At 34.3% G+C, this 22,217-nt stretch overlaps 1 protein-coding gene across 1 annotated transcript in view; it reads right to left on the bottom strand.

The window, feature by feature from the left end:
• KLHL1 (kelch like family member 1) overlaps positions 1–22,217 on the bottom strand; it is a 361,829-nt gene that overhangs the window by 138,211 nt on the left and 201,401 nt on the right. Inside the window, exon 5 of the mRNA XM_060637013.3 lies at positions 8,196–8,408. Coding sequence (XP_060492996.1) covers positions 8,196–8,408 — 213 coding nt within the window. The remainder of the gene's footprint in view (positions 1–8,195; positions 8,409–22,217) is intronic.

Genomic DNA, 22,217 nt, shown 5'->3' with positions numbered 1-22,217 from the left:
ACAAATTATTATGTCCTTTAATTTTATCATTGTTATATAAAATAGGCATGAATAAAAAATGAAATTCTTCTTTAATGTTTAATTGAGGAAAATAATTGTTCTCACACTGTGTGGCCTCTTGGTAAATGTTATGTATATTATTTAATATGTACAAAAATGCTTATGAACTAACTGAAGTTCAAGGGTTTTTTTTCCCCATGGAATGGACTTTGTTTTCTGATATATTATGCTAGCAATGAAAATGGGACATTTTTTTCTTATAGCCAACTTATTTTTAAATGTATCATTAAATCAGAGGAATTCTAATGAATTTATGTTCTATGGATATATCGAATAAAGTAAATTCTATGGATATATCTAATAAAGCAAAGAGATGAGGGAGCATATCCTATTTAATTTGCTTTCCTATTGTCCATTCAATAAAGGATTTTCAGTAAAGTCTGAATCAATGTGCTCTTTATGACTTCATCCTTAGTACCCACTGTTAGCTCCATCATAACACACTTTTGTAGATTTCTCTTTCATTTCAGATAAGTCATATATCAACATACGGTTAAATGAAACTACAATTCCTAAGACCTAGAAAATGTTTTCATTTGTTGACTTGATGAATACTTTTTGAGTACTTATTATGCCAGGAATTTTGTGAACAAGAGCTTCAAGTCTGGTTTTCTGGAAAATATATTTACAAGGAAAGAGATAAAAACAGATTAAAACTCAAGAAAATAGTAGGTGAAAGTACTAAGAACAGGACACACTTGATGTGGCATGTGATTAATTAGAAAGAGTCAGCCATGCTATGATGAATGTAAACATCTTCTAGGCAGTAGACGTTCAGAAAAGGGGTGTGGTGGGCAGTTCATCCCAGCAGGTAGGAGTATGTTACTAATGGCATTTTAAAGAATTGTCAAGGTCTAGTAATAACAAAAGTGGGCTGACTTTTGGCCATTTTATTATTGTCTTTAATAATCTACAAACTATGCCTCCCCTTTCATTGCTCGCACCTGAGAAGATATTCCTATCATCACCATCCTCTTCCACTGGCAAGCCACTGCTTCTAGCCCCCAGCATCAGCTGGCACAGATATGCTATAGAAGAAATAAACTTGACCTGTGCCAGAAACAGAAGGAATATCAGTGTACCTAGAGTATACTAAGTGCTGGGGAGAGATTAGGTCAGGGAGTTTGTAATCATGAAATAGACGATGTAGACTTTGCAGGGCAAGGATATTAGCATTTTGTCCTAAGAGTATAAATCTTAAATTTGAGATTAATGCATTCACACTTCAAGAGTTCTGTTGGAAATTACTGCCATAGTTAAGCATAAAAGTTCGAGTAACAGGTAGGATACTATTCCAATTGTGTAGGAGAAGGATGGTGGTGGTTTATTTTAGGATGGGGCTGTAGCGAGGCCAAAAAAAAAAAAAAAAACCAAAAAACAAAAAACAACAGACTAAGGATATATTTTAGAATACAGTCAAAAAGGACTTCCTAAAGAACTGAATATTAAATGAAATGCAAAGTTAAGAATTAAAAGTGATGCTAGAATTTAAGCCTAAGCAACTAGATGGTTGGTAGTGTATTTACTGAGAGTAGGGGAGCAGGGAGAAAGTCTTGGGATCTTCAATTCTTCCAGTACGTGAAGTTTTGGATGGCTCTTGGATATCTAATTAGAGATATCAAGTAGTTAACCAGGTATTTGAATCTATCTCTCAGGAAAAGTTTAGAGCTAAATATATAAATTTGGAACTTACAATTGACTCCTATAAAGTATTTAAAAGTACAGAAGTAAATATTATTCTTTATGCAGAGCACATGGTGTCCTGGGGCATTGCAACATCACGGAGTACAAAAAAATTAGGAATAACAATTGGGTAAGAGTGGCCAGATCAATTCTGTCAAACGTCACTGGGAAGCCAAGTATAAGATAGAAACAAATGAGATAGGCAGAATATTACAGCATGGAGGTTTGCGGTGATTTTAAATTGTTCAAAGGATTGATTACAGTGGATTGAAGAGAGAATGATGATTATTAATAATTAGATTTATTACAACTATAAATAATAATTACATATTTTGCTTGAAAAGGAAACAGAATTGAAACCGTAGGTAGGAATGTAAGGAGTTTTGTTTAATATATGCGAAACAACAAATCTACATGAGTTAATACCAATGATCCGATACGGAACAAATTAATAATATAAAATATAAAAGGGGTCACTGAAGTAGTGAAATTTCAATGGCAATAAAGATGGGATACAAACCACAAGCATTGATATCAGCCCTTGACAAAAGCACAGAGGCTTTCAGCACTGTAACAAAAAAGTAGTCTTTCAGATTAGGTTCCAATTTCTCTACCCTCGTGACCAAAGAGAGTAATGTGTGTAAGTTTGAGTTTGTGCTTGTGCATATCTTTTGTTGTTGTTGTTGTTGTTGTTTTTACATTATAACTCACTTACAAAAAGTGATGAAATAAAAAATTATTGTATTTTCTTAATATTATAACTTGAACCGTGAATGCCATCATGTGATAGATGATCATGAAACTAAATGGTATTTCCGGTAAGATTTTAGAAGCATACATTGTCTGAGCATTTCTGTTTTAAAAACACTGTTTCTCAAGTTTCTTTTAGAGAATAACATTATTCTACACTTTTAAAAACTATTACAGTCTAGTTTTGTGGAGAAGACTATTTCTTTGATGATGTCTGGTATAATCATTAATTAATCAGACAGCAAGCAGATCAGAGAGAGAGAGAGAGAAAAAAAAAAAAAACCCAAACAAAATAGAACAAAAACAAATTGAAGAGTAACAAAGACCGGAAATGCATTGTTAATGTGTTTGATTAATTCCTTTTGCCTTACTCCTTTGTAAGAGTTAAAAGTTTTTTTTCTTTTCTTTTCCTTTGTAAAAGTAAGATATATAATACACTAAATACTGAACATTTATGCTGACAAACTTGGAGAATTGTTGGAATTATCAGGTGGTCTATCAATGCTTCCTTTGGAGAAGTAAAACCAAACAAAACATATAAATTACTCAGGAGTATAATCTACTCGGTATATCTTACATTGTGATTTATGAATGCTTTTGTTATATTGATTTGTTCTTTGTCACTTTGCTTGCTTTTCATTAGGATTTTTAGTGGTGGCTATAATTTTTATAGACAGCAGAATCTAATTCACTGGTATCTGATCAACTGTCACATTTCCAATGGAGTAAAAAATGTTGATGACCTCTCCCTTCTCATATTGCTATTATTACATAAAGAATCTTTTGGAATAAATTAATTACAGCTTTGCACAGAAATATGTGTTCTTATAAAATAGAAGTAGTATCTGTTTCCTTAAGATACACTTTTGGTTTCCTTGTTATTTTGTTATTTTTTATTATTAAAATAAGCCATTTTCTTCTAAGCTTAGGCAATCATTTGTTATTCCATTTCATATGTTTTTTTCTTTCACATTTTGCTACCGAAAGTGTTTATGTACATAAACACACACACACACACACACACACACACGCGCAGCTACGTATTTCCTTTAAAAGTCAGTAGGTGCCTGGTTAGTAAGTTATAAGAAATCTTTATCCTTGTCATCTCAAAAGAGAAACAATACCAATTCCAAATAGGAAACATAGTTTATTTGTATATGTCTAACCTTCTAAATAATCTCTGACTGTGATAAAACTGAGTTTTTTGGAAGATATTTTGACTTGAGTATATATAGAATTGCAATCCTTTCATTTTTGGAATAACATGATTTAAATTTCCAAACCAATCATTAGAAAGGAACACACCAAAAATTGGATAGTTTTTGTACTTTTAAAACAGGTATATAAGAAATAAATATTTATGTACGTATTACAAGTTTATATCTTATGAAATCAGTTAAAATGAGTGGAAACAATAGTTTCATAGTGTTAAAACATGTTATTGCATAGGAACATATTCTTTTGTTGCATCTTTATAAAAGAAAATATAGAAAAAAAGTAAATCGATGCATACACACACAACACACACATACACATTCACTCTCTAAAATGAAATTTCCATACTTTTTCCAAGTCTGTTGAAATTTTTAAACCTCTGGGCAGTCCAGAAAAATATAGAAACTCTTATGGAAAATTCTACTTCTCCCTTATTTAAAATATAATGTTAAAAGATAATAGAAGTCACTCACTGTTAGACTATAACTCAATTATGTATTTCTTTCATTTTGCCTTTTCGTCAGTTCCTTTCTATAGCAAAGCCAACTGAAGTTATTTCAGCAATAACTATTATATTTCAATACAAGATAAAATAGACATTTCACTTCTGAGTCTTTTTATGTCTCTTCTTTTATTCTCTTCTGAAGCTCATGGTGTCTACCACTGTGCTTAACTAAAATCCATACTGTCTACCAAAATTTATATCTTTATTATATATTTGTACACCAAATTAACATAATTTATACTTTATAATAACATACATTAATTTATAAATAAAAGAGAATATCAGAACAGATTTTCTCTTGTGAACTTAAGAAATAACTAAACACAAATACACATGATGGAAAAAATATCTATGAGAATGCAGATTGTGATAAATAATTAAATTGAAATCCACCTAAGGCAGGTTGGTCTATTGGCTCACAAGTATAAGAGAAGACTATTAGTGTAGTAATAATCTAGATTTATTCTTTGACAGCAGTCAATCTTTTAACATGTTTTCTTTGTTGATGAAGTCTCAATGTCTTTATTTTTACTTTTTGTTTAAGCTCTAGAAATTTTTCCTTGCACTTACTAAATAGAAACTAGAAAATCAAGGCTGTAAAAATACTCCCAGTTATTTAGTTTAGCTTTATCCCAGAAACATATATTTTTTTTCTGTATTTATTTCTTTTTGTTTAGACATCTCTAAATCTTGGTTTTCTACTCTTGCCTTGGTCAGTACTTGTTGTGTTTTGCTTCACGATATTATATGTAGCTCCCAACAGGTCTTCCGAGCATCATTCTCTCACTTACCTGAAACCTGTCATTTACATCACAGGAATTATCATACAAATTCTTCTCTCAGGTCTCCTTAAAAAGTTAGCCCATTTACTCTTTCCCTTCAAAAATAAATTCTTACCTCACTAGAAAAATGGAGATTTTCCTTATTTTAAATATTGCTAGTACTTTAAAATGTAACATTGCATTTTATATAACTATTAAAGATTAAATAAAGGTTTATGTATATAATAAGCACATATATTTAATCTTTAATAGATATGTAAATTATGTATATAATAAACATATATATATACATATATATATACATATATATATATATATAATAAACATATATATTGAGAGAGAGGGAGGAGGGAAGAGAGGAGAGTGTTGGTGTATAAGCAATACATAATAGGTGTAAACATATATTTAATGGCTCCAGGATCAAGAAAAAATGTTTCCTGATCATCATAATGGCTTTTCTTAAAGACCCTAAGATGCTTAGTTTCTTTGAAAGTTCATGTAAAAGGCTAGAAAATCCTAGATTTGATTAAACTCTTTTTTTTTAACCTCTGTCGGAGATTGAGTTAAATATGAAGCCAACAGAAAAATACTACACTCATTTCTCCTCAGTGGAATAATCAGATACATCCAGAGCACAATCTACAACTCCATAGGAAGACAGCTATCATTCCCATTCTCAATTTCTTCATTTGTCAAATGGTAATAATAATATTTACTACATGGGATAATGAAGAAATTAAATGAGATGAAGTGTATTATTTTTAGTAACTAAAGAAAGAAATAAAATCATGTTATTTCCTATTCCCCTGCTCTTCTTCCTTCACCAGTCTTTTTGTAGGAATATTCAAAACTGCTGTATTCAGGCGATTTTTTATGGTCTTCCATTTTTGAAAGCAAACAAAGAAGCAACGTACACTCAGTAGAACTACATCACAGCTCAGGTTTGCAAGAAGTCTGGATTTCTCACTAGCTCTATGGCCTTTGACAAGGTCACTTAACCTCTTTCAACCTGTTTTCCCTCTGCACAATATAATTAATAACATCTACCTTGCAGTTGTGTATTGAAGGTTAGAAATATATGGAATGTGCTTAATCATGACATGTAATTCTGTTAGTTAAGAAGTGATAGCTCCTCCTATATCCAGAAACATTTTATGAAAAGAAAATGTGTTTTACTCTTTCTTCTTGCACATCTATCTTGAAATTATATATAAAGTTAGTTTGGAATGGCCCTAGTTTGAGAAATGAGGAATAGAGAATATATATATGCTATATTTATACCTATTAGACACTTTAATAAGAGTATACTTAAAAGTCTTTTACTAGCGAGTTACATCAAAAATATATATCTTAATTTCTAATGTTAATAAATAGTTTAATTTATTAAGATGAATCAGCTGAACCAATAAGAATTAAAACTATAATTTTAATGTGTAGCCTTAGGAACAAATAAGCTAATAGGATGTACATGTCTATTCTGATGGAATAGTATAGACAGATGTATAGGTAAAAGCATCTCCCATTTTTGATGACAGATGAGTATGATATTTTTGGCTAATAGTGATCATTGGCCATTTCTATCCTGAGAGAAGATCCCCAGGCTTCAAAGAATATCTTGCGTCAGAACCCAGGATGGAAGATGCAGACAAATCCAGTGCTTGGCTTCACAGTTTATTCTTTGTTTAGTTACCTAAATGCATTTTTCTCCCTTTTAAAATCCTGGTATTAGGATAATCTTATATAATTTGCTTAGGCAGGATTTCCATAAATTCTTTTTCTCTGTTTTTATTACTTTATTCATTTCAGCAGCCAGATGAAAAACAATTATTACTGTATTAAGTTTGATTTGTTATCCCAATTTTGACACAGTGTTTTTTTTTTTAACTTTCCAATCTTAATATACGACCATACCTCTCACTTCACGTATTAGCATGTTATATTTGGCCTGTCATTCTTTCCCAGTGCCCTAATTCCCTGTATTACATTCTTAGTAATATATGTATTAGTGAAAGTGTTGAGGGTTGTATGGATTCAAAAGAAGGATCAGGTGAATGTTACAGGCCCCCCACAGCTACCAGAAAAAAAATGTATACACAACACAATTTTATCTAACATTGCGGAGGTAAGAGCTACCTTCAAGCTTATTTTGGATAGCCTGAGAAGACAGAAACCCCATGTTAACATTGCTGCACATAGATAATTTTGCAACGTTAGAAATTAGTTTAAAGCACAAGACTCCAAATCAGAGAAAAATACTCTTCTTCTTACGAACTGAATAAACTTGTTCTTATCAATTCACCTGTGTCTTACATAACTCATCAATCAAAGGAGGTGGTTGGTTCACTTGGTGTATGGATTCTCCTTAGCTCCAATCATTAAAGATTTCACAATCCCAACTGCCAAAGGCTGTTGTTTCATAAGTATGAACCCCGTCAGTATATGTCTTATCCATCTATAGAGGTTTGATATCTCATGCATTGAGCCTTAAAATATACTTCAAGGATGTATTTTCATCAGAAAATGATCATATTATTACACCTTAGGCTAGATAAATAAATTATATAGAAGATAGGCAGATGGATAGATTGTCAAAATAGGGAACCAGGGAATTAATTGCAAAGTTTTAAACATCTTCTAGATACTATTTATCTAATTTGATCCTCTCAAATTTTTTGTGTGATAGCACAATTTTATTCTATATATAAAGGAATTGAATATCAGAGACATTAAGTGACATTCTCATAGTTATATGAACATGAGTCAATATGTGGCAGAGACGGGATTCAGACCTATCACCATCATTTTCCATCACCAAATTTTCCTGAAAAGAGTATTTGATTAAAAGTAAAAATAAAATTGTGAGGAATAATAATGAACAGGGTGTGATGCTTCTTTTTCTTTAATAATTGAACAGTTGTAAGAAAATGGTAATGGAGGGGCATAAAACTTAGTTTGGGAAATGGTTGGACTTTCTGCCTTCAAGTGTGTGTGTGTGTGTGTGTGTGTGTGTGTGTGTGTGCGCGCGCATGCACGCATTTACTATATACATATTAATTGAACATGACTATGTTACCAAATGCTCTATGGGTATTATTTTCTATTTTAAGTTGTTATTATCCTTTTGTTTATATTTTGATGTTACTTTTAACGTAGGATTTTTCAACACATAGTAGCCATTTATCAGCATCACATGCAATTACCTGTGGTGGAAGCAGTGGCAGTCTTATAAAGGCAAGAAGCATACTCAAGTCATTGCATCTCCTCTGCATGTCATACTTGACCCACATCATTAATGCATGGAAGATGGTTTCTTCATCAGGGACATTTACATCATCGCTGGCCAGGAGTTTATGGAGCTCCTCAGCTGGAAGCAGTAAAAACTCTTGATTTCTCATAACTTCCATTATGTTTTCCTGCAGGGAGAAAACATCTTGGCATAAATTTGGCTTCACTTTGATTTAGCTAGCAAAGCATCTCAGAAAGAAATGAGAAAAGTCGTCAATAACCTTTGTTCTCATTATAACATAATCCTTGAGACTTAATCCTTCAGAAACTAGAAGCTGTTAAAATGAAAGCATTGTAATTGTAATTGAAGTGTAAATGTATCAGAGACAGCACAGATCTTGTAATAACTGGAGGATTATAATGTTGAGCTTTGTTATGCAGGCAGAATGTACTAAGTGATTAAATGTTCAAGTTACAAGTGGACCTGCTATGTAAGATTTGGTGAATACGAAGAGAATAGCATTTCAGATTTTTTAAAGCTTGACTACCTATACATGAATCAGAAAGTGGGAATGAAACTACATAGAGAGTAAATGACACTATAAGATGCATCATTGTTTATTTAGAAGCAAAAAAAAACACCCCAAAACAAACAAAAAAACTCCCAAAAAACAAACAAACAAAAAAATATAGCACAAATAGGCCAGAGAAGTCACAAAAGCACGTATGTTCCACCCTTTTATTATCTCTCATACCTCCCTCCTCTCATCACAATTTCTCTGGCTTAATTTAGATCCCCATTTATTTTCTTCCAGATTGCTGCCATAACCTTCTAATTACTCTGCCTGACTCTATTCTTAGCTTCTTTACTGCAGCCCCTATAATAATGATAGAATGTGTCTAAAACATAAAATGTATGCCATTACTCTGAAGTTTTGCTTAGTTTCGTTTGGTCTACTTTTGTTTTTTGGTTCAAATCTCTTGGTTAACCACACTAGTTTTTTCTGGTCTGACCTCTTTCTGTTCTAAGACTACACGGCTTCACCTTATTTGTGTTCCAGTCACAAAAATTACTTATTCTTCTTTCAATTTCCATCCTGATTGACATGTCCTCCCTCTCTCCCTCTATCGCTTTAAAATGACTTTCATCCATGTTGTTTTCCTAATTTCTGTCATTTTCAAGACTCAATTCCAAATCTACTTGCTATATATGGGCTTCTCGAGCCCTCTGTCTCCTTGCATTTGATCTGGCTGCCCCATCCATCATGCCTCTGCAGTGCGTGGTATTTATATTTGAGACAGCAGTTACCAAACTGTGGCCTAATTTTCAGTGTACTTAGGGGGTCTCATCACAAACTGGAAGCTCCTTGAGACAAACACCTTGACAATTAACCTTATATATCTAGATCCTGGAACATAGCAGGTGAATAGTATATATTTATTGAATTGCTGTGTTGATGATCTTTGTAGAGAAGAATAAAATCTTGGAATTAGTACAGAACAGTGCAGTTTTTTCAAACACATTTTTAAAACGACTTGTCAAAAACTTTGTATTTTAGCAGACAGGCTTCAGGTGCTGATGTATGGTTAGGGAAGACAGATCTGACTGGTTGCCTCTTCTGTTCCACCTTCCTCTGTGTCTCAACTCCAACAAAGATATAAGTAAGGATTCTCAAATCACAGTTTTGGTAGAAATCTCAATACATGCCTATTATAGAAAAAAATCTAAAAGAGATGGGACTAGATCTCTTCCCCAAAAGGCATTATGATTATCCTAAAGCTGAGTAGGAGATTCAGCAAGTGCCCATTACCGTGTATGTCAGAGCAAATCCAAACACATTTTCTAAGTCAGACCTAACCTATATTAAGAGTATATCCTTGGTACTGAATCCAAGGCTTGAAATGCCTTCAGCTGTCACAAAAGCATGTCAACTTTTACTTTCATTCAGGTCATTTTTCATATTTATGTACATTTAATTGACATCACAGAATAGCTGATTTCCTGGAAATTTTTGTCCCCAGTGTTTCCTCTGTGCCTAATGTAGTACTATGTAAATTATTGACTTCCAGTAACTATTTACTGAAGTAACCAATAGAGTGTTCTGAGAAATAGTGCCACCAAGTTTCTCTAAAGAACTTGATAAAAAGTGAGATCAAGATGGCTTTGAAATCTTTGAAAGATGTTTTTGTCCATCTATTTTTCGAGTTACTGAAAAATCTATGCCTCTATTAAACTACACACAGAATTGTATAGCTAAACCAGCAGTATACAGTAAAGGGTGCCATAAAAAAGCAGTTCTATGAAACTCTTAGTGGTGTCTATCAAAGACATTGTTTAAGGCATATTTTGTTATATTTTACAGTGTCTCTTTATGATGACCCTTGGGAGAAATTTCCTACAGGTTTTAGTAGCAGGAATAATTGCACTTCTCCTGAGTAAATTGGTTTGCTTTTACTATGGATGTTGTAAATTATGAAATTGATCAGATTTCTCTTTTTATTTGGCCTTTAGAAAACTTAGAGTTAAACTGAAATCTATCTCATAGGAAGGCTATAGCCTTTTATAGTTTGATTTCTTTTTCAGATGCTCCAATAGGTGTCATTTAACATCACTACAGCAGAATTTTTTTCTTTTATTCCTGAATCTGATTTAGAGTATATTTTTATAATTTTATGTCTTTGCAAGGCATACTACATTTTTGGGAACAAGCCAGGTTTGAAAAAACTGCAGTAAATAAACTGGACATTAAGAGCTAGTAGCAGATATTACTGGATCTGTCACACTGTATAGTATGTTGTTTATTATTTTTCCTTTACATATTTTAGAGTTCTGAAGTTCTCTTTGCTCTTTTTTTGTTTTCTCCATCAAGTCCCCTTTTCATGATACACTGCCTAATAGTTTCCTGGTATTTTGTTTTTTGTTTTTTTTGTTTTTGTTTTTGTTTTTGTTTTTGCTTATTCTAGCTTCTGGTAATTGTTTTGATTTCATTACGTTCTATTCACTGAAGAAGAAAAGAATATAAATTCACACTAGTTTCCATACATTGCTTGTGCACCTTAGCTAACTCCTTGTCAGAGAAGATCAAGTAATGAAAGGCATAAAAGTTCTTTGGCCTATTTACCTTTTGTGCAATAACTTTACTTTAAACTTATTCAATAATTCATTCTATATGGATTTACTGAACACATAACATATGGTCCCAGATAACTGTAGTAAGGAGAACAAAATGGATGTGCATCAAAAAGCATACCACACATGAGACACTATAAAACATGCAGTGCTTAGAAAATGACTTGCCAAGCAGGTTTCTCAAATGGGCCTAGAATATAGCTAGGAGTGTCAACTAGAAAATGGGAAATGGAAAGATATAGTATTACAACTAGAGGAAAGCATATAAACAAAGACATAATAGCAGGTAATATGGTATAAATTGCCATATTGGGAATGTCAATTTCATTGAGAATGAGAGAGAAATAATATTGAAAGTTTACTTTAGACCATATAATGGAATACACTTATTTTAAAGATTTGACAGTCTCTCCATTAAATAGTAATATATACACACAATTTTTACACATAGAGTGAAACATTTATTATAAAGAAGATTTTAGCACTGAATTTAAGTTGCCACTACATAAGACACAAATAATCTTAATTAATTAGAGCAAGACTAAATTTTACTATCTACTTTTTCCACTTCATAATATTTAAATAATTTGGCTAACTATAAAAATTATAATTTTTTTATTTGGAACAGAATTTCCTCACCATTTTTATTTAATTATTTCATGAATGTGACACAAATATTTTCTAATATTAATTTTCTTCTCTCCCTTAATTATATTATTGTCTTCCCTTAGCTTATTATTGGTTATATATCAATAATTAGTAATTGATTTGAAGTTCCAGTAGAAATTAATTTTTTGACATAATTCTGAAGGTCAGTTAACAATTAATATCAGGTCAAAATAATATAAGTAAATCTATTCAATTATCATATTTTAGTTATTGATGTAGTTAAAATTATGAGTATTAAATTGTAGTAAAATATTTTATTAATGTTCAAATAACTTTAACATAAACTTTAACATTGTTTAGTTCATCAGCAGCTACTCCCAATGTAGTAGTACACTCTATGCATGGTAAACTATTATGGTTAACTCATAGAAACCACTGTTATGCACGTCTACTGAGTTAAAACTTATGTTTTACCATCTTGCACTTTGTGATCAGAGGTCAGTTAGAAGAACTTTCTTTTCGAGTATTACTTTTTTTAATTTTTAAAAATTTTTAGAAAGAGAGAGAGAAAGAGCGCACTAGCCAGAGAGAGGGGCAGAAGGAGAGAGAGAATCTCAAGTAGGCTCCAAGCCCAGCGCTCAGCGGGCTGACAGGGGGCTAGATCACACAACCCTGGGATCATGACCTGAGCCAAAATCGAGAGTTGGATGCTAAACTGACTGAGCCACCCAGGCACCCCACTTAGAAGAACCTCCTAATTGCTTTTTTAAGCATTATATTGGGAAGGTTAATCCTTTGCCAGACCACCACAGAATCTCTGGCTTGGTTCCAAATCACCAGAGGCCATAGAATTCATTGTCCATCTAAAATGTTATTGGTTAAAAAGATGAATTATTAGGAGACTCAAATTATCAAATAAATGAAAAACTGAAAGGTGAGCCTGAGAATTGGCTACATCCTCTGGCTGAGGCTTATTATATAGATATGGATTGCAAATGTTTGGTCTAAATTCTGAATTGAAGCAGAAGTTACATGATGCACCACCAGATTGAGTAGGGTCTCCTCAAACTTCATATCCACTTGAAAGCTCATGTGAGGTTTGGAAATAGGGTCATTGCAGATGTAAGTAGCTTAAGTTAAAATAAGGCCATACTGGATTAGAGTGGTCCCTAATCCAATTACTGGTATCCTAAAAGACAGAAACAGACATACAGTGAGAACACCAAGTAAAGACAGAGGTGATCCAGAGGGAAGAAGGCCATGTGAGGGTGGAGATAAAAGTCATGCTGTCACTAGCCAAGGAATCCCAAGGATTGCTAGGAACCACCAGAATTTGGAAAAGTCAAGGGTGAATTCTTCTCTTGAACTTTCAGAGAGAGTATGGATCTGCTGACATCTTTATTTCAGACTTTTAGCCTCTAGAGCTATAAGAGAATAAATTTCTGTTGTTTTAAGCTACTCAGCTTTCAATACGTCGTTAAGGCAGCCACAGGAAAATAATAAATATCATAAGAGAAAGTAAAAAAAATAGTTACATTAAAAACTCTTACATAAACCTAAGAAACTATTCCCAATCTTTTAAATTATAATTTCTAGGCTCTTTATTTTATAGATTGATGCCTTTAAGAAATATCAGGTTTCCAATGACCTAAAAGATTGTCAGGGTCAGGAAAAAGTGTTCTTCTATTAGGATCCAGATCTCTCTCTCTCTCTTGTTCTCTCTCTCTCTCCCTCTCCCTCTCCCTCTCCCTCTCTCCCTCTCCCTTTCTACTGCCTCTAGAATTTAAACCTTCTAGAAGTGCAGGGCGGGGAGACATATCTCTTCCAATTATCAAGGGCTTCTTACATCAGCTACCTTGAAGTTACTACACTGATATACTGGTGTCAAGACTAACCCTTTCAAGTTAAAACCTTGGCTTTTGATTACATTCCCTGCCTGAATTTTTAATTTTTAATCCCAGTGTCAAAGTTGCTCTCTGAACTCTTTGAATACTACTTTAGAGTTCAAAGGGAATAGAGACTCATTAAGAGATAAATAACACCTTGTTATTTTACAGGTGAGAATGTTGAGGCTGGAGGGGCTCAAACACAGTCATTTCATTAGTCACAATAGGTCTGGGATTAGGTACTCAGTCTCTTGTCCTATTATATTATCTGGGCTATCTATCCTTTGACTAAGTTCTCCTTCTGCTTCTTCTTTGTTCATCTAGTTTAGATTTCCCGTCTTACTTTGAACTATGCAACACATGTGCACCTTGATTCTTAAATGCTCACCTGAACTTTGTTTCCACCTCTTTTTGATATATCTGAGTTCCATGATGTGGCATGGTGATTATGGAGAGTCACATATTACTACTGACTTGGAGAGATGGTCACGATTTAGATCCCAACCCTTGCTATCCACTGGTTGTGTGATTAAAAAGTTGGATTCATTGTGCGTAAATGAGATAAAAATGGTATCCACTGTATAGCATTGTTGTGAGGATTAAGAGTCAGGATTAAATTATGTTTACTTCTCTTAGAGAAGTAGCTGATACTTAGTAAGTGTTATATACTCATCAACCATTACCATTCCATATCTGTGCCTACCCTTCACTTTAGCCTCCTATTGTTAGCTGTATTGTCTACATTCACATTTCTGTATCTTCCCTATTTTCTTTACTGATTATGTAGTCAACACAATTTTACCGAGTGTTTTTTTTTTTCTCTGCCTAGTATATTCGCAATGCTAAAGAATACTGAGACTAAAAAATAAAAGTTCTGGCTCCTAAAGAACGTACTTTTTAATGAGAAGGAAAATATGATATTATAAGATATTTTATGACAAGAGAGAAAAAATGGAGAATTTAATGGAGTCAAAGTTATAAGAATACAAGCGAAGTAAATGAGGTCAAGGAGGAGTGTGAGTTAGGAAATATACACACCTTTCCTCTCTGGAATAGCAATTCCCAAGACAAGGAAATGTTTCTCATGGAATCACAGATTCACAGAGCACCAAAGACATGTTGCTGTCATGTGGTCTAATTCTCATATCATTATCTAGCATGGAGAATTACTTTTTTTAAAAATAATGTTTATTTTTGAGAAAGACAGGCTATAAGCAGAAGAGGGGTAGAGAGAGAGGGAGACACAGAATCTGAAGTAGGCTCTAGGCTCCAAGCTGTCAGCACAAAGCCTGACATAGGGCTCAACACCATGAGTGAGATCATGACCTGAGCTGAAGTCGGACATTTAACCCATTAAGCCACCCAGGTGCCCGCAGCATCAGGAATTTCTATGACCTCAGATAATCTCAAATTGGAAACAATCTTTGAAGCTACTTAGTTTAATGTATAGTCTATGTACTTTTCTGTGCACTGTCCACCGAGTGAGGATTTTCAATGATTGGAAACACATTACCCTATAAGAAAGCCCATATCATTGCTGAATAGCTCTGGCAGAAAATTGCCCTCATTTAAACATTTTTTTTTTGTTAATGTTAATTTGTTTTTGAGAGACAGAGAGAGAGAAGGAGAGAGGGAAAGAGAGCATAAGTTGGGGAGGGGAAGAGACAGAGGAAGACACAGAATCCAAGGCAGGCTCCAGGCTCTGAGCAGTCAGCACAGACTCCCACATGGGGCTCAAACCCATGAACCACGAGATCATGACCTAAGCTGAAGTCTGATGCTTAACCAACTGAGTCACCCAGGCGCTCAGAAAATTGCCCTCATTTTGAAGTAAAAACTTCCTTCTTATAATATTCTTACATTAATTCCAAGGCAAATCTATTTTTTAGTCTATTGATCAGCATTTCAAATAGTGAGGATTATATTTTTCTCTCTTATGACTTTTAAAGGCTACAGAACTATCATTGTTTAATCTTTCTAAGGGATCCTAATCTTCAAAACCAAGAAGCTATGCTAGAGCAGACCTGCATTCTTTTCTTTATTCCTTCAGAAATGAGAACAAATAAAATGAAAATAAAAAATATTCTTACACGGGGTGCCTGGGTGGCTCAGTTGGTTGAGCGTCTGACTTTGGTTCAGCTCATGATCTCATGACTAGTGGGTTCGGACCCTGCATCTGGCTCTGTGCTGACAGCTCAGAGCCTGGAGCCTGCTTTGGATTCTGTGTCTCACTCTCTCTCTGCTCCTCCCCCACTCACACTCTGTCTCTCTCTCAAAATAAATAAACATTAAAAAATTTAAAAATATATTCTTACAGACTCTGTGTTGTTCATTTACATATAACTTTTTTAAACTTTCCCAAAGACATTTTCCAAATAAAGGCAACATAAATATTAAACAATCATTGCATAAAAATCTAATTTCAATCATATATATGTATATGTATATGTATAGGTAGATATATAATTTTTGTTATTCAAATAAAACAAGGAAAAGAAATATTCAAAGAGTTGTCAATGTATATAATTGAGTGTTTTTCTTACCAATTTTGTCAGTGCTTTGGAAATGACTATGGGTGATGGGCATTGAGGAAGGCACTTGTTGGGATGAGCACTGGGTGTTGTATGGAAACCATTTTGACAATAAATTATATTTAAAAAATTATATATCAAACCCTTCCTTAATAATAGCAGTAAGCATTAATGGCCACACCTGTATATAGATCCTCTTCTGAGTTTTCTTTAGCTACAGATAAACTATCAAGATCCAAAGCTGCAAAACTACAGGGAATGGTTGCATTTTCATTATTAATTATTTTCCCTTTATTAAGTGTGGTTACTTAACTGGTTGTAACTACCCCCCCCCCCAAATATTAGAGTATCAGTGTTAAATAGAAGCCTTTTATAATAATTCTAAAATTGTATCCATTATCAGAAATGATTTCTGATGGTCATCTTTCAAGATTATTGTATCAGACAAAAGATAGTTTCATTATTTTAAATTCCTTAAAAAATATATGAGTCTATGACTGGAAGTCTTTTCTGAAAAAATATTGCTAAAGAGTTAAGATAACTTGGAAATTATAGTGGAAAAAGCGATAATTATTCAACAGGAAGGATTGGAGAACATCCTTTTCTAATACTTTCTAGTCAAGATTTCTCAGGAATAGTCACTTAATTATTCTAAGATACTATCTTCTCACCTCGAAAATGGGCTCTGGAAAAACACCTAGCCTATAAACCTTTTCTAATTTGCTTTCTAGCACATTGATCTTAGAAGGAAATAATTCCTAAACTTTACAATGTTATACAAATGAAATGCAAGTATCTTCATGGGATTCTTTAACCCTTGTAATAATTTGGTTTGCTTTTGATACTGGAGATAATTATTCAAACTTAAATATGTGATATATTATCTACTAATATGTAGGAAAAGGGAGAAGGGAGCATATACAAATCACTTATAAACATCACTACCAGGAATAGCCCAGGCAGCTAAACAGTTCTACTTCCTTTTTTTTTTTTTTTTGGTTTAATGGAAAAGTAATTGTTCCAAACATATTAATTACTTTGCAAATTGTGAAACACTGTAATTATGTGTGCATAAATTATTAGAGTAGTAGTATTGATTTTTGTAACTTAATATTAGGTACATATACTCCTTGGTAGAGCCCAAACCTATCTTTCCCCCCTCCCTTCGTAAACTGCTTTCCATTAGTATTTGCCAAGTTTCTTTTGGGTGTCTTATAGAAATCACTGAGAAAGGTAGCAGATGAAAAAAAAAAAAAAAAAAGAGGAACATGAAAATCTCTGCACAATCTTTATAAGAGGCACATATTTGTGCCAGCCCACGGGAGAAATGGTAATATTGCCAATTAAATCTTGAGGTAACAGCATACCTATGAATTCAAAGCTGTTTCTTTTCACTGTAGCAAAATGTCCAGAACACCTGATCACATAAACTTTTTCTTAAAGGAGTTACAATGCCTCATAAAAACATTAAAATAATGATCCTCTACAACTTTTCTAGAAAAACGGAATTTTAACATAAGATAGTATTTCTGTCTTCCTTGCAAGGACATCTTGCAGAAAATTGGCTGTACGAATCTTCTTTGGTGCATAAAAATGTGTATTTTATCAGGTAGTGCTCATTCTGTGCTTACAGAAAATTGAAAGAAAGTTTTTCCCTTATCTTAACAGAAAACAATTTTTTTCAGGACCAAAAAAGGATTGTTTTGTCAACCTGTATTTATATAGTCTTTTGTTCTTATGCGTGTAAACGTAAATGATGCATCAGGAAAGACTGTTATATGCATAATCTAAAATAGCCTGACAGTTGGGGTAAAAAGTATGCGTAGAACAAAACGGAAGAATGAGTATGGAAGTTGCTTACATAACCACATTGATTAGTTTGCAGTTAAGAACAGCATTAACATTCTGGAACAAAGAATACATTACAATTTTGCAATCTTAAGGTTTAAATGGTCTCTACAGAAGCATGTAAAATTTTAATTATAATTGTGCATGCATTTATTGCTTAATAAAAGGATTTAGACTATTTCCCTTCTGGGGTGGACTAATTTACTAGCTGCTTTAAACCAATGTTAAAAATTGCAGAATAGTATATTCTCTTATATTTAACATCTATAAAAAATTTCTAAACAACAGACATAATTGTAATCATTGTCAAAAAATCAAGTAAAAATCAAAAGCAAGCAATAAAAATTCTTCCCAAGAAAACTGTAAAATGGAAATTAACGAAAGAGAATACTTTATGTAAAACAATTGGAAGAAAGAGGATAATCCCTTTAGTATTTATGTAAATGTATAATAAATTTTCCTCCAGTTTGCCAAATAATAATTTAGTGCATGCCATTAATTTATCTCTCAGCAAATAAAATAGCCCTTAGCTACATTACAACATATATGTTTACATACAATGCATTACATATGAAAGTTGGTGCCAAACTAAGTCCATGGAATATTATTATATTTTATAAATAAAATGTAGTAAAAAGAGGCAAGTATTTTACTCTGAAAAGTTAGATGTTCATACTTCTCATAGGCTATATACATTGGCATCCCAGGGTTTCTATATGAAGTAACTCTTCATTATTTCTAAAACAAAAGCTAAATATACATTTTTACATTTGATAAAGCTATTAAATAATCTTTTTTTCTGTCTATTTAAAGTAAAAAGAATGATAAACTTGTATATTTGTTTCCTCTTGCTCCTGTAACAAATAACCACAAATGTTGCGGCTTAAAAAAACACCCATTTATGACTTTATGATCTCACAATTCTGTAGTCCAGGCAAGGTGTGGCTCTGTTGGTGTGCTATTTCAGATTTCACAAAGCCAAAATTAAAATGTTGGCAAGGCTCCTTCACTTCCGGTCTTTGAGAGTGAATCTGTTTGAAGTGCATTCATAGAATTCGGTTCTATGTGGTTGTGGGACAGAGATCCCCATTGCCTTCTTGGCTGTTGCCTGAAGGTCATTCTCAGCTTCCTGCATTACTGAGCATGTCCCTTCCTCCATCTTTAAATACAGCAAAAGCAGGCTGAATCCCTACATTTCAAATCTCTCCTGCCTCTCCTTCTGCCTCATGTCTCTTCTTTCTTATTCTGCCACATCTCTGTGACTGACTCTTCTGGCTTCCTCTTCTACATTTAGGCACTCATGCCATTATGCTTGAATAATCCTAGATAATCACTCTGTATTGAACTCAATTAGTTACCTCAATTCCATCTGCAAAGTATCTTCACAGCAATACCTAGATTAGTATTTGATTAAATAACCAGGGAATTTTTACAAAGAGAGGAATCCAACAAAGGGGCTCTAAAAAAGTAGGAAAGCAGCCCCTGGCTATTGCTCATGGTCCTTTGGTGATGGACCCCTCACACACTGAGGTGTATCGGATGGAGCTCTAGGTTAGCCTTCGGTGAGTGCCAGGCAAAGACAGACTTCTGGCAATTCAGTGGATATTCAGGTTTATGGCTTTAGTGAAAAAGTGTGGACAGCCCTTTCAAATGGCTTCATCTAATAGCCTCATGAAAACGTTGAGACTGAGTCTGCTGTCAAAATGAAGGAGGTAATCTTATTAAACTTAGTGAGGCTAAGTATTCCCAGTGAGCTGTCAGAGACCAGGCCCATGCATGATCCAGGAGGTCTCTATACCTGAGTTCCCATTGGGCCAGTGGAGACAGTGGCTTCTCTGCAGCTATGCCTAAGAGGTAGGTGGGCACTCCTGAGACCAACTCATGAAGACGCAAGACTCTAGCCAGGCCAGGTGTCACCCTGCCCTGTATGTACTATTTCCACTTCACTAGAGGAGACTCATGAGCTTCCTGTATCAGACAAATTGAGTCCTCTGTTAAGATCTATGACATGATTGGGATTTCTGGTAGTAAAACTACTTCACAACTATGAGTCATTTGCTCACTATCTGCTGAGCTTCTCTGATGGCTCTTTCCAATTAAGTTCTACTGAGATGGAATGAGGTGTGGCTACCATCCAACCTGAGAGATCTGTCCCTTGAAGATTGTGAGAAAAGACCTGTGGCACAATGACCAGAGCTTCATGGGGTACAGATGGCTATCTAGGCCACCACAGCAAATGTGCCATGTTAGTTTCACTGAATCATGGGCTATGGCTAATGGTCTGGTTGTATGGTAAGGTCAGTGACAAGCCTCAGACTGGCATATAAAACAGGCCTTCTCACCTCTCTGTGGGGACCAGAGATTTAGATACAATTGTATCTTTTTGTTAACCATGTAGATGCTCACCAGAAAGTTTCTTACATACAAAAAAGAGAACATAACCAATGGGCAGGCCATATTTGTCATCTAAACATAGAGAATGAATTATTTTTTTCCCCAGAACAAACAGATGTGCTGGGATCCATGGAGGATATCGCATGGAAATTCAGACAACATCCCAAACTGAGCCTATGGACTGCCTCTTCTGTCAGAAGCTGCCAGAACAGCATGGAAAAGCTGAATCACCTACCAGACTCTGGCCAAGAGTAATAATTCTACTCAGGGACAGATTCTTTGAGCCAATGGGCCAGGAAGATCTTTTCAGGAAGAATGTTGGGTCTGTCACCCCATATGGAGGAGGTTCTACTGGATCTTGAATGTAGTGTGAAACTTTCTCCAGGTTTGGTCTGGTCATTCCTGCCTGTACATTCCACTGACTTAGGCCACACTATGTGGGCCCTATAAGATAATATTTATTTCTCATTTGGGTTTCCTAAATACATTGCATCTAATACCAGCCCTGAAATTTGCAGCCCAACTTATACCCCCGTAGGTCTAATCACAGGGCATATGATATACTCAAGATGCTGTGTATCATTCACAAGCCACAGGGGAAGGTAAGTGTTTTAATGGAAAATAGCAGTAAGGTATAAAGGGCTGATGGGAAGGAACAAGAAAACCCCAGCCTGGACCATGAATTTCAGGTGAGTAGTCTGGAGCAATGCAGTAACTATATAAAATAGTACTTCCCATTTGCCCTGCATGTTTGACCAGGCTGTCTGTCCCCTTATTTCAATTGTACAACCCATTTTTACAGCTATTGACACCTTGGACTTTACGGGGGACTCTGCAAAAGTCTTCCATCCTCTTTAGCGTCTTTACAAAAATTCAAATAGATGGGCAATCAGGATGGCTATTAAAATGGGAGAGATAGAGACAGTAATCTCCTTTTCCATTTTCCCTCCAGGTGTAGAGCTTGAAGTTTTACCTATAGAAACCTTGAAAAGAATGGCTATCAACTTGAGATCTCTAGTTCAAACATTGTTCCTTACGGTGGCCCTGCTACTGTGTTCTTGGTAACCCCAAGGGATGGATATCAGCATATAAAATAGATTTGTCTTTTCTTCCTAAGAAGACCTTAGCCAGAAGACATGGGTTGACTACCTTTAGGCTTGGATCAAATGTGGTATTCCTGATCATGGATAGGATAGACTGTTCATTTTGCTCTTGATGTGGAGGATTCCCTCCAGTTCTGAACTGATAGTATATGAGTACCTTCAGCCTGAGTGCTACATATAAGAGTGGAAGGGGGAGGGTCTCAATCCTCTTCTCTTTCTCCTATGGGTACCCCATGTGACTTGCATCTCACTGAATTTACAGAGACACCTGTTCCAGGCAGTGGCCACTGCTCTGAATTTGAGTGGCTATTGAGTATATGACAACATCTTGATCCTACAGATAAACATTTGATTGTTGTTCCATTACATACAAGTGGATATTTGTCTATGGATCTTTCTGGTATCTCAAGTGCCACAACCTTATTTATCTTGACTCAAAGCATTGCTGCAAACTGAACTCTGGCATAGCAGTAGTGAAATGTGTCTCTAAAATTCC

This window comes from Panthera onca, chromosome A1 (assembly GCF_046562875.1).
Source record: "Panthera onca isolate mPanOnc1 chromosome A1, mPanOnc1 haplotype 2, whole genome shotgun sequence".
Taxonomy (NCBI): Eukaryota; Metazoa; Chordata; class Mammalia; order Carnivora; family Felidae; genus Panthera; species Panthera onca.
The sequence above is the reverse complement of the archived record's forward strand: the minus strand, read 5'-3'. Positions and strand labels throughout refer to the sequence as shown.